General features: G+C 51.5%; 1 protein-coding gene across 1 annotated transcript; it reads left to right on the top strand.

Annotated features, from left to right (window-relative positions):
* The first annotated feature begins 2,125 nt into the window (after positions 1–2,125).
* ATP6AP1 (ATPase H+ transporting accessory protein 1) lies at positions 2,126–11,983 on the top strand. Its single transcript, XM_066249744.1, has 10 exons — positions 2,126–2,335; positions 2,576–2,702; positions 7,073–7,147; positions 7,425–7,618; positions 8,142–8,182; positions 8,978–9,063; positions 9,482–9,720; positions 10,521–10,568; positions 10,655–10,886; positions 11,124–11,983. Exons 1-10 carry the CDS (start codon positions 2,163–2,165, stop codon positions 11,331–11,333), a joined length of 1,425 nt encoding a protein of 474 aa, XP_066105841.1. The 5' UTR covers positions 2,126–2,162; the 3' UTR covers positions 11,334–11,983.
* The last annotated feature ends 65 nt before the right edge of the window (positions 11,984–12,048 follow it).

The raw sequence follows: 12,048 nt of genomic DNA, 5'->3' as shown, positions 1-12,048 counted from the left end.
GGGATTCTCAGATAAGTTCCATCTTCCTTGCTCTGTAGTTAAATTATGACTTATCTGACCCAGCTGCCCTTGTAAGCCAGGAAGCTCCTGCATTCTTCTCTTTCCTTTCTCCACAGAAAGGAGGGGGTAAGAGGCCTGACTTTTCCTCTTTAAAATGGCGTTATTAATGCTAAGTTTTACAGTTCCTTGGCACCTTATCACACTGTAATCCCCATAACAACCTTGTGAAAGGAATATCATTTTTAAAAGGAGGCAGAGCAAGGCTAATGGACTTGCTTCAAAACCCAAAGCTAGCAAAGTAGGGAGAAGGAAGTAGAAGTTAAGTCCTCCCGGGCCTGCTTCCCAGGAGGGAGAAGGTCTCTGAAGGGCCCAGCAAACCTCCATGAGCACCAGGTGTTATGAGAGGTGGGAAAGGAAACACCTAGATTGAGCTTGGGACTCTGAGTGGAAAAAATAATGCGGATCCAGGGCAGTGGTGCTCCTGGCAGAAGTGAAAAAGCAAATCCTTACGAGAAAAGGAAGCTCAGTTTAGGCCTCCCAGTTCATCTAAGATGATGATTAACCAAAAAGCCCTCACAAAGACCACCAGACATAAGGAAATGGAGCCCTGTACTTACGTCAGCAGAAATAAGAAAAGGTTGAAACCCTTGAGGACTTCTGAAATGGACAGTGTCAGGCAGAATATAGAAAGTACTATAATAATCTAGAGAGAAAGAACCACTATAAAGATGGGATCAGTGTTGGGCCAACAAGTTTGTAGCAAGTGTTTTTTAGGTTTGCTCACTTGTACTGGGGCAGCGCCCTGTGTATAGAGTCTATGGAAGGCTGCGGGTGCTTGCTCTCACGGTGGCAGATAGCAAAGCGCAGATTGTTTGCTGAAGAAGAGGGATTTCCACCTGGCCTGTTTTGCTAGAGAGTGCTGAGGGGCGAGGGAACCCTGCTGAGAAGGGGGGGGTGGTGGTCTGTGAGTCGAGTGAGTCCAAAGTGTTGAGGGGCTTGGGAGACCTGAGTGAGAGGGAAACGGTCTTCCCTGCCTGTTTGCTTTTCCGCCCTTATGAGACTTTAATAAACGGAACGGCTCTCCATCTTCTGGCTCCACGGTTCCTTTACCATCTGCGCAAATTCAATGTGAACCTGCACCTGCATGGCCACAGTGGTGGCCGCTGGCCTTACAGCCAGCAAGAAGAGAAGATTCAAAGATGAACAGAACTGCAACTGTCTGTAATTATTCCAAAATAAAAAGTTTTTTGGTTTTTTGTTTTTTTTTTGTATTTTTCCGAAGCCAGAAACGGCGAGGCAGTCAGACAGACTCCCGCATGCGCCCGACCGGGATCCACCTGGCACGCCCACCAGGGGGCGATGCTCTGCCCATCTGGGGCGTTGCTCTGCTGCAATCAGAGCGATTCATTTTACAGCTTCTTTCTCTTTGACACATCTGAATTGCCGGCATCACCCCTCTTGCACAATTAAAGAATAGCCAGATAAAAGAGATATATAAAGCAAAGTATTCGGAAAGGACGTAGCGCTTCCGTGCCTTCTCCAGGCACTCCACTATACCCAGTCTCAACTACCACTCCTGTAATCTTAAAACAGAAAGATTAAAACATGGGTGAAGGCCTGACCTGTGGTGGCGTGATGGATAAAGCATTGACTTGGAATGCTGAGGTCGTGGGTTCAAAACCCTGGGCTTGCCCAGTCAAGGCACATACAACAAGCAATCAATGAACAACTAAGGTGAAGCAACTATGACTTGATACTTCTTGTTCTCTCCCCTCCTCTTTCCGTAAAATCAATAAATAAAATTAAAAAAAAAAACAAAAAAAAACATGGGCGAAGCCATGGCTATAGGGACCTGTGGAGCGGAGCCCACCCTGGCCCCACACACGCCCTACTATTCCTGCCCCTCTGTTGATGCCAGCTACCTCTGCAAGGTGTCGGTAAGAGCTGGCTGAACTCGACGGGGTTCCCCATTTCTACAAGGAGCATGCGCACCTGGAGACACGTATAGCCAATCAGTGAAAGGAGAGGTCATGAGTGGCATGCGCTTCGTTCAATCTTCTGAGGCCCTGGCTCTAGGTCTGCACTCTGGCCAATGGTGGCGCGGGACGGATCTCGGGCGGGGCAACGGTCACCTGATCTGAGGCAGCAGTGTGGACGGCGCAATGGACTGTGAAGCTGTGATGGCGGCGATGGTAGCGGGTCGAATGCAGGCAAGGATGAGGCGAGCCCCGGCGAACTGGCAAGTGCAGTGGCTGCCACTGTTGCTTTTGGCATTGGCGGTGGCGGCGGCGGCGGCAGAGCAGCAGGTTCCGCTGGTGCTGTGGTCGAGTGACCGGTGAGCGAGGTGGTGGGCTGGGGCGGGCTGCGCTGTGCGCTGTGTCAGCTAGGTTGCCCTCGCTCAAGTCCTGGTCTGTCCTCAGCAAGAAGCTGCGAGGGGACTGTCCCTTGGTCAGCGCCCCGTAGCTGGTCGGCCGGGTCAGAGCTTCGGGACCCAAGCATCAACCTGGGCGCCTGTGAGCTTCGGATCTCAAGCCACGCGCCCCCGCTTGACAGCACCTCTTCTGTCCACTGGCAGGGACTTGTGGGCTCCTGCGGCCGACATCCATGAGGGCCACATCACCAGCGACATGCAGCTCTCTACTTACTTAGACCCCGCCCTGGAGCTGGGCCCCCGCAATGTGCTGCTGTTCCTGCAGGACAAGGTGCGCCTGCCCCAACCCTCTTTTCCCCAGTCATCTGGAGGCAGACAGGCCCCCTTCCCCCCGTGACAGTAAGGACCATTCCCCAAGGGAAGCTTCAGTAATCTAGTCCCAACTGCAGGGAGGTGTGGCTCCTCTTTTGGAAAACCCTGTAGGAAAAGGTTCAGTGGGAATAGTGAGGGCTCAGAAATGGCACCAACTTGATCAGTGGAATCAAGTGGCCGTAGGCTGGATGCTTATAGAGAGTACCCTGAACTTATCTTACCTACCCTACATGGTGGGGATTTTTGTTTACAGATTAGAAGACAGATGCCCAAGGAGAGGAAGTGACTGGTTCAAGGTCACACAGCTAATGGGTGGCAGAGTTGTGATTCTAATTGTAAAAATCATAATAGAGATTAAAAAAATGATCACTTATTGAGTGCTTCATATGTACTGTGCTAAGCTGATGTCATTATCTTAGTTTTACTGTCAAGGAAACCAAGGCTTGTAGAGGTACAATGATTGGCTGGTTTATACACACCACAGTTGCTATCATCCCGAGTCTGTCAGACCCCCCCACCCTCAACGGCCAGTTTGTGCTCATAACCAGCACAGTTTTCCCTCCCATGCAGGTTTCTCTGCCCCCAAACCAGGCATTTAGACCATAAGAAGATTCTGGGTTGGTATAGGTTTGGTGTTTGAGAAGTTATAGAGCAGCGGTTCTCAACCTGTGGGTTGCGACCCCGATGGGGGTTGAACGACCAAAACACAGGGGTCGCCTAAAGCCATCGGAAATTGTATTTCAAATTGTATTTCCGATGGCTTTAGGCGACCCCTGTGTTTTGGTCGTTCGACCCTCGTCGAGGTCGCGACCCACAGGTTGAGAACCTCTGTTATAGAGTCTCTGCTTGTCCCTTCCTTGTTTGTGGCCTATATGGCTCATTCTTCTTGTGATCTTGCTCCGTAACTCTGTGGGCTGGTTGTGGCGGTCATGCTCTCCTGTAGTGCTTCCAGGAGGTGGTAAATAATGTAGTCAGACTGGAACTCAATTCTAGTTCTACTACCTAGCAGCCATTGGCTGTGTGAAATAATCTGCGGATGCCAGTTTCTATATCTGCAAAATGAAGATACCACTCATCAGAGGACTGTGAGGAGCAATTTTCTTTTCTTTTCTCTTTCTTTTTTTTTTTTTTTAGTTCAATGAGGGAGCCAGTGATAGACTCCCGCTTGCACCTGGACCAGGATCCACCTGGCAAGCTCACTAGGGGGCAATGCTCTGCCCATCTGGGGTGTTGCTCCGTTACTCAGCAACTGAGCTCTTCTTAGTGCCTGAAGTGGAGGCCATGGAGCCATCTTCAGTGCCCAGGGCCAACTTGCTCCAGTTGAGCCATGGCTGCAGGAGAGGGAGAGAGAGAGAGAGAGAGAGAGAGAGAGAGAGAGAGAGAGAGAGAGAGAGAAGCGAGAGGGGGAGGGATGGAGAAGCAGATGAGTGTTTCTCCTATGCCCTGACCGGAAATCAAACCCGGGACATCCACATGCCAGGCCAGTGTTCTACCACAGAGCCAACTGGCCAGGGCCGGGAGGAACAATTCTTAACATCCGCATAAAACATCTCGCTGGATCCCCGTCTTACAACATTCATCCATTTACCATTTATGAACTGCCTACTATGTACCAGTTATTAAGCGTTGGGGACATAGCAGTGAGCAGAATAACCCAAGCTCCTACCCTGAGGAAGCTGACATTCATGTGAGGATGATAAGTAAGTGTTGAGTTCTTATATGATAAAATGTTAGTAGTAGTGCTTAGAGAAGAAAGAAGCAGGATAAGGGGACAGAATGACTGGCAACCGTATTTAAGATAAAGGTGATCAGGCAAGGGCTCACTGAGGAGATATCTGAGCAGAGACCTAAATGGAGGGAGGAACAGAGCCATGTGGCTGTGGGGGGGAAAGGGTTTTCCTGGCAGAGGAAACAGCAGGTGCAAAGGCCCTGGGCAAGGAGTGCTCTTAGTGAGGCCACAGAAGAGCTGGTGTTACTGGAATATAGTGAGTGAGAGAACAGGATAGGAGATGGTTAGTCAGGTAGCTAGGAGATGAGGAGGAAAAAAGTTAGTTGCAATTCTAAATGTGGAATAAAGCGTTGGATTATTTTACTCAGAGTGCCATGAGGAGGTCGTGGTGGTTCCTGGGCTTTCAGGAGAGCCCTGGCGTCCAAACAAGGTCAGGATTCCTGTCCAGGAGAAAGAAACTGGGCAAGTGTGTATACTAAACAGAATGAGATTAGCGAAGCTGATTAAGATCACCTCTGGGGCCTGACCTGTGGTGGCGCAGTGGATAAAGTGTCGACCTGGAAATGCTGAGGTCGCCGGTTCGAAAACCTGGGCTTGCCTGGTCAAGGCACATATGGGAGTTGATGCTTCCTGCTCCTCCCCCCCTTCTCTCTCTCTGTCTCTCTCTCTCTTCTCTCTCTCTCTCCTTTCTAAAATGAATAAATAAAATTAAAAAAATTAAAAAAAAAAGATCACCTCTGGGCATAACTGGGGAAAAGCTAGAGGAAGCTGGGAGTTGGAGTGGAGAGTCAGGAGTTGAAGAGCATCTCTAGGTTGCAGAGGAAAGGGGGTGGGCATTGCGGTTACTGTGGTATGGAGAGCTCAGAAGACTAGTGCTTTCTCCAGCATGTTCCGAGATCTTTACCTTTTTCTCCTCTTTCACCAAAACAAGGTGGGAAAGGGGACCTCTCACCCTCTTTTTTTTTTTTTTTTTTTTAAAGAGACAGAGAGTCTGAGAGAGGGATAGATAGGGATAGACAGACAGGAATGGAGAGATATGAGAAGCGTCAACCATCAGTTTTCCGTTGTGACACCTTAGTTGTTCATTGACTGCTTTCTCATATGTGCCTTGACCGGGGAGGGTGTGGCTCGAGCCAGTGACCTTGGGTCCAAGCTGGTGAGCTCAGCTCAAACCAGATGAGCCCGCGCTCAAGCTGCGACCTCGGGGTCTTGAACCTGTGTCCTCAGCATCCCAGTCCGACGCTCTTTCTACTGTGCCACCACCTGGTCAGGCTCACCCTCTTTTTAAAAAGGTCCCATCAGCCCTGGCCAGATAGCTGTTGGTTAAAGCATCACCTTCTCTCTCTCCCTTCTCTCCATTTCTTCCCCTTCTGCACCCAAGGGTCCACTAGAGCAAGTTGTCCCGGGGGCTGAGGATGGCACTATGGCCTCGCCTCAGGTGCTAAAACAGCTCTGGTTGCAGCAGAGCAATGGCCCCAGATGGGCAGATCACCACCCCATAGTGGGCTTGCCGGATGGATCCCAGTTGGGCACATGCAGAAGTCTGTCTCCCTGCCTCCCCACTTCTCACTTAAGAAAAACACACAGACAAAAAAAGTCTCATCCAGTCTGATGGGTGGTGGTGCAGTAGACCTGGGACGCTGAGGTCCCAGGTTCAAAATCTTGAGGTCGCTGGTTTGAGTGTGGGGTCACTGGCTTCAGCACAGGATCGTGAACATATTTCCATGGTCTCTGGCTTGAAACCCAAGGTCACTGGCTCAGCTTGAGGACCCTGGTCAAGGCACGTATGAGAAGCAATCAGTGAACAACTAAAAAGAGATGCATCCTGACCTGTGGTGGTGCAGTGGATAAAGCGTTGACCTGGAACGCTGAGGTCGCCAGTTCAAAACCCTGGGCTTGCCTGGTCAAGGCGCATATGGGAGGGAGTTGATGCTTCCTGCTCCTCCCCCTCTTCTCTCTCTTTATCTCTACTCTGTCTCTCTAAAAATGAATAAATAAAATCTAAAAAATAAATTTAAAAAAAATGAGGGAACTTCTTATTAAAAAAAAAAAAAAGGAGATGCAACCATGAGTTGATGCTTTTAGTTTCTCCTTTCCCTTCCTGTTTGTCTCTTTCTCTCTCTCAAAAAAAATAAAAGTTCCCATTCATACTGGACATAGGTGGCTCTAGCTATTGCAACTGCTAGGCAGGCTCTCCTTTTTTCTGACTTCCCTTGTGGGGGGGCAGGCAGTAAACGCTTCTAACTGTCCTCCAGCCCCTCCCCCTAGCTTCCTCCTTCCCTACCCAGTTTCTGTTGTCTGTAGACAGGCAGCTGACTCTTACTCCTCAGGCTACCCTCAGTCAGCTGCCCACAGATTTCCTCCCCCATGACTGTCTTCCATGTCTTCTCAGCCTCACCCTTGCCGGGAAGGTGCTGAAGAAAACAGAACCTTCCATCCCTACCCCCACCCCAAACTTGCCCTTGGTGGTTCTTTCAATCGGACCAAATCTGACTCCAAATGAGATTTTACTGGCCCTGCAAATGCACAGGGAAGGGGTCTGCCCCCTCCCCTGGCCCTAGCCCCGCCTTCTTAGGCCATCTTCCCTGCTTTCCTACTAGCTGAGCATTGAGGACTTCACAGCATACGGTGGTGTGTTTGGAAACAAGCAGGACAGCACCTTTTCTAACCTGGAGGTAAGAGTCCTCTCAGCTGTGGGCAGTGGGGATTGTCCTGCACCCCTTCCCTAGCACAGTAAGAACTGTCCCCTTGAGGAACCAGAGGTGCTGGCTTTGGGGGTAGATAGGCCTGAGAGCCAGGGGCCAGGGGTGTGGGGCATTTTCTTTCTGGCCCTGAATGAGATTCCTGTGTGGGTTTGGCTTGCCAGAGCAGGGCTGCCTGAGAGCTTTGGGGGTCTGGCTCAGGCCCATTGGTCCCCTGCTAACTCATCCCTCACCTCTCCTCTGCCCCCAGAATGCCCTGGAGCTGGCCCCATCCTCTCTTGTGCTTCCTGCTGTTGACTGGTATGCGGTCAGCACTCTGACCACTTACCTGCAGGAGAAGCTTGGGGCCAGCCCCTTGCACGTGGACCTGGCCACTCTTCAGGAGCTAAAGCTCAATGCTAGCCTCCCAGCGTTGCTGCTCATCCGCTTGCCTTACACAGCCAGGTATGGCCCAGCCTCCAGCTGCAAGGCTCTGGACTCTGGTGACACAACCCATTCAATGACAACAGCCCTGTTCAGAACCTTGAAGCCCTTCCAGAAGGTACCCTGTAGGGCCAGAAGAGGCCAGAAGGGCCTTCAGCTGGGCTGTCACTCAGGAGTGGGTGCCCTGCACTAAACTAGTCCTGTTAAGACTCCAGAGACGAGGCGAACATGGGCTCTGGTGGTAGGGAGCCAACTTGGCTAGCCAGGACCTGTTCACGCAGCAGGGAGCAGGAACATGAGTGGGCCTGTGAAATGGTGGGGGGAGGGGCAAGGGATTCCAGGTGGGGGAGGGGGCAAAGATGTGAAGAGAGCATGAGCCTGGCCTCCAGAGGCCCTAGCTAGAGTGTGCTGGGTGAGTGGGGCTAACAGGGAAGGATGGTGGCATTGAGTGGAGGACATACTGGAGGGGCAGAGGAGATGTGGCTGGAGACAGTACAGAGCTATTTGGATTGTGGTGGCTCTGACACTCTTGTCTTTTTCATAGCTCGGGTCTGATGGCACCGAGGGAAGTCCTCACAGGCAATGGTGAGTCGGGTCAGGGAGAGTGTACATTTTTCATCCGTATTCAGCCCTCAGCTACAGAGAGCTGGCCTATAGCTCCTCAGCTCCCCTGGGACAACTGGAAGCTGGTCAGGGAAAAATGCTGGACCCTGGGCCTCAGCCCTCTTCAGTTAGGCCCTGCCTGGCAGAACTTTCGGGATAAGGGTCCTCCCTGCGGGAGCTTGTGGAGCCAGTTTCCACTCAGGCAACATGAATCCTATAGTTTGGGTTTAATATACATAACAGCAACATTTCAAAAAACAATTTTGAAGATTTGTCTTTTTTGCTATAAAGGACAGTCATTCCCCTTGGAAAGGTCATTAGAAATCTTGTATGAGTGGATTTGAAGTTTCTTATATCTTTATCTTTTCTCATTCCCTTTAGTTAGGCCTTGGCATTAGGGAGTTGACAACTGAGGTCAGAGGTGGCCCAGGGGAGGCTGGGAATGAGCAGGATGAGAAGCAGTTGCTATTAGGGATTCTCAATGGAAACTGAAAACACTAGTGAAGGTTAATGGGAGCCGAGTCTTAAAGGTCTCAGTGTCCGAGCACAGAGGACATGCCAGTTGCCAGGGGTGGGGAGAACTTCACAGTGAAGATATCTGGTGGTTGCCACCTCAATGAGGCGATCTCCCTGGGCTCCATCAAGAGAGGCACTGATGTGGGATGTGGAAGGGCACGGCCTTGCCTGTGCTGGCGTCTGCTGTGTGAAGGTCAGACTGGCAGTGGAAACATTGCTCTAAGCATCTACCTGTAACCTGGTTCTCCCATTACCCCCTAGATAAGGTCATTGGGCAGGTGCTGAGCACACTCAAGTCTGAAGATGTCCCGTATACAGCGGCCCTCACAGCAGTTCGCCCTTCCAGGGTATGTGCCCTGCCACAGGGGCTCTGGGAGGTGTGGGCAGAGGCCGGGTGGTGAGTTGGCCCGGAGCGGGTGTGGCTCAAGTGGCCTCAGTGGGGGGTCAGCTTCTCCCCTGGGCCAGTGTCAGAGGATACGAATAGAAACTGTGAAGTCCTGCTTACTCCTTGTAGGTGCAGTCTTCCATCTTGCCCTATCATTCTTACGGGCTGGCATGCTTGGCTAATAAGTCCAAGTGTTCTCAAATTGGAGGGACTGGGAATATCACAAAGGCTTAGGGGCCAGCTGGAGAGAGCTTCCTGGGGGAAGGGCCTCCGGGTATGACAGGTGGGACTACAGATGGTGGGAAAAGACAGGGCAGGCCACTTGATTTGGGGCATACCCTCAGGGCCATTGAGAAAAGGTTTGTGCGCTGTTTCTGCAGGTGGCCCGTGATGTAGCCATGGTGGCTGGGGGGCTAGGTCGCCAACTGCTGCAAAAACAGCCAGTGTCAGCTGAGATCCACCCCCCTGTGAGTTATAATGACACCGCCCCCCGGATCCTGTTCTGGGCCCAGAACTTCTCAGTGGCATTTAAGGGTCATTGGGAAGACCTGACCCCCATCACCTTTGGGGTCCAGGATCTCAACCTGACCGGCTCCTTCTGGAATGACTCCATTGCCAGGTAAGGGCAAAATACCTATAACTTCAAGTGGGTGTATGTGTTGGGGACGTGTGTCCAGCATGGGAACGCTGTGGTGTCATGGGGTAGGGCTGTTGGAGAGCCCTTGGAGTGGAGGTTGCTCAGAGTTCTGCTTACCCAGGCCTTGTAGTCCTTGACTACCTTGGTTTTTTGTTTGTTTGAATTTCTTTTTAATTTATTGATTTTTGAAAGAGAGAATCATTAATTTGTTGTTCCACTTATTTATGCATTCATTGGTTGCCTCTTGTATGTGCCCTGACCGGAGATTGAACCTGCAACCTTGACAAATCAGGACAACACTCTAACCAACTGAGCTACTAGGCCAGGGCGAGACTTTGGTTGTTGATACTTCTCAGTCACCAGGGAACCCGGTGCCTCCCCCTTGCACATCCTCAAGGCCACTACACTATGGCTCATTCTAGGCCAGACCAAGTTCTGGGGCTCCCATACCCTCCTTATGTGGTTGGAGAGACCGACCTCACTCTGAAAAACCAACCTGGGAACCTTGATGACCCTAAGAGGGAGCTGAAAGAAGGAGGGGCACTAGGTTCAGGGGAGCCAGAGCAAGGAGCCCTCAGCTGGAGGTGGAGGACCTGGTGCAGGTTCCTGACCTAGAATGTGACAGGGTCTCAGTTTTTCCATCCGTCAAGTTGGGGCATTGCCTCTTCAGGTGGCTGCAAGGACCCACACAGCTTAGGTAGGAGCAGACTTGAGCACCTTGATTTAAGATGCTCATGGCCCTTTCAGAGCTTGACAACTTGCCTCTCACTCTGGTCCTGCAGGCTTGCACTGACCTATGAACAACTCTTTGGTACCACGGTGACATTCAGGTGAGTCCGAGGGGTGGTTGAGGTGTGGGTGGACTGGTGTGGCTCTGGTTTCCTCATCTACCTGACACTCCTTTGGCTTCCTCCAGGTTCACTCTGGTGAATCGCTTCTACCCAGTGTCGGCCCGACACTGGTTTACGATGGAGCGCCTCGAAATCCACAGCAATGGCTCTGTAGTCTACTTCAATGTCTCCCAGATCACGGGGCCCAGCATCTATTCCTTCCACTGCCAGTATGTCAGCAGCCTTAAAGCGGAGGGCAGTCTCCTTGTGCCTGGCACACAGCCCTCTCTCTGGCAGATGTCTCTTCAGGATTTCCAGGTAGGGAGCAGGGAGGAGCCCAGGCTGGGTGATGTAGCAGGGTCCTGGTAGAGAAGGGAGGGAGCAGAGGCCTGAAGTCTTAGTACCCTTTGGGCTTGGGCTCAGGAATGTATTTGAGATTTCCTGTCCCTGCTGTGCTCCCATCTCAAGAGATTTGGACAACCCACTAATTCAGAAACCTCAGCCCTTACTGGTCCTACCTCTTTGTGGGGCCTCATGGTCCTTTCTGTCCCCCAGATCCAGGCCTTCAACGTGACAGGTGAGCAGTTCTCCTATGCCAGCGACTGTGCGGGCTTCTTCTCCCCGGGCATCTGGATGGGGCTACTCACTTCCTTGTTCATGCTTTTCATCTTCACCTACGGCCTACACATGATCCTGAGCCTCAAGACCATGGACCGCTTTGACTACCACAAGGGCCCTTCTATCACTTTGACCCAGATTGTGTGACCCTGTGCCCACTGGGGATTGAGGGTGTGATGATGTCCAGTTTGTCACAATTCTTATCGAGGCATGCTGGACTATCGAACTCTCCCACCATAGCATGAACCCCCAGCTCCCCTCAGCCTGTCTTGTTCCTGTTCAACCCCAGAGAGGCTTCCCTGGGGATGCCCACACCCCACCTCTATCAATAGGTATACATATTCTGCATAGATAGACATATCTCCCAAGCTTGGCAATTGTGAGGGTAGGGGACATGAATTCTAGAGTCCCCTCCTCCTCCTCCTTTCTCGTTATTTATTTTCATATCTGCACCTTCGCCCCTCGCTGTTTATAGTGCTTTTGTGTAGCCAGTGCTCGCTCGCTGCCTCGGCTTTATGGGGCTCCCTGTAGCAGCCAGGAGCTGGAGAGTCCCTGAGTTGGGGGTGGGTGGAAGTACTATTTAATTGTCCCGCTTGTGTGGTGGTGTTTTTGGTAATGTTCTAACAAGCAGTACACTGTGGTTTATTTCTGTGGCCTGAGAAGGAAGGGACCTCCATGCCAGGTGGTGGGTGTGCTCACTGGGTTTCTGGCAGTTCCTGCTAGGAGTACCTAGCAGGAGCCTGCGGAGCTCGGTGGATTTACTTCCTAATAAAATAAAGACAGGTCGCCATGCTTCAGCCTCTTGTCATTCATTTCTGGTCATGAGGGATGCGCTTGGCTGATGGCTTCCAGAGAGGAGCCC

The sequence above is a fragment of the Saccopteryx bilineata genome, chromosome X (genome assembly GCF_036850765.1).
Source record: "Saccopteryx bilineata isolate mSacBil1 chromosome X, mSacBil1_pri_phased_curated, whole genome shotgun sequence".
In the NCBI taxonomy this organism is placed as follows: domain Eukaryota; kingdom Metazoa; phylum Chordata; class Mammalia; order Chiroptera; family Emballonuridae; genus Saccopteryx; species Saccopteryx bilineata.
Note: the sequence above shows the minus strand (reverse complement) of the source record. Positions and strands in the feature narration are given on the sequence as shown.

Bases quoted from the DNA above. Each gene is read 5' to 3' on its own strand.
- ATP6AP1 (XM_066249744.1), top strand. From the start codon at position 2,163: ATGGACTGTGAAGCTGTGATGGCGGCGATGGTAGCGGGTCGAATGCAG. The intron at 8,183-8,977 runs GTGAGTCGGGTC...ATTACCCCCTAG, and splicing joins GGAAGTCCTCACAGGCAATG to ATAAGGTCATTGGGCAGGTG. The intron at 9,721-10,520 runs GTAAGGGCAAAA...CTGGTCCTGCAG, and splicing joins TGGAATGACTCCATTGCCAG to GCTTGCACTGACCTATGAAC.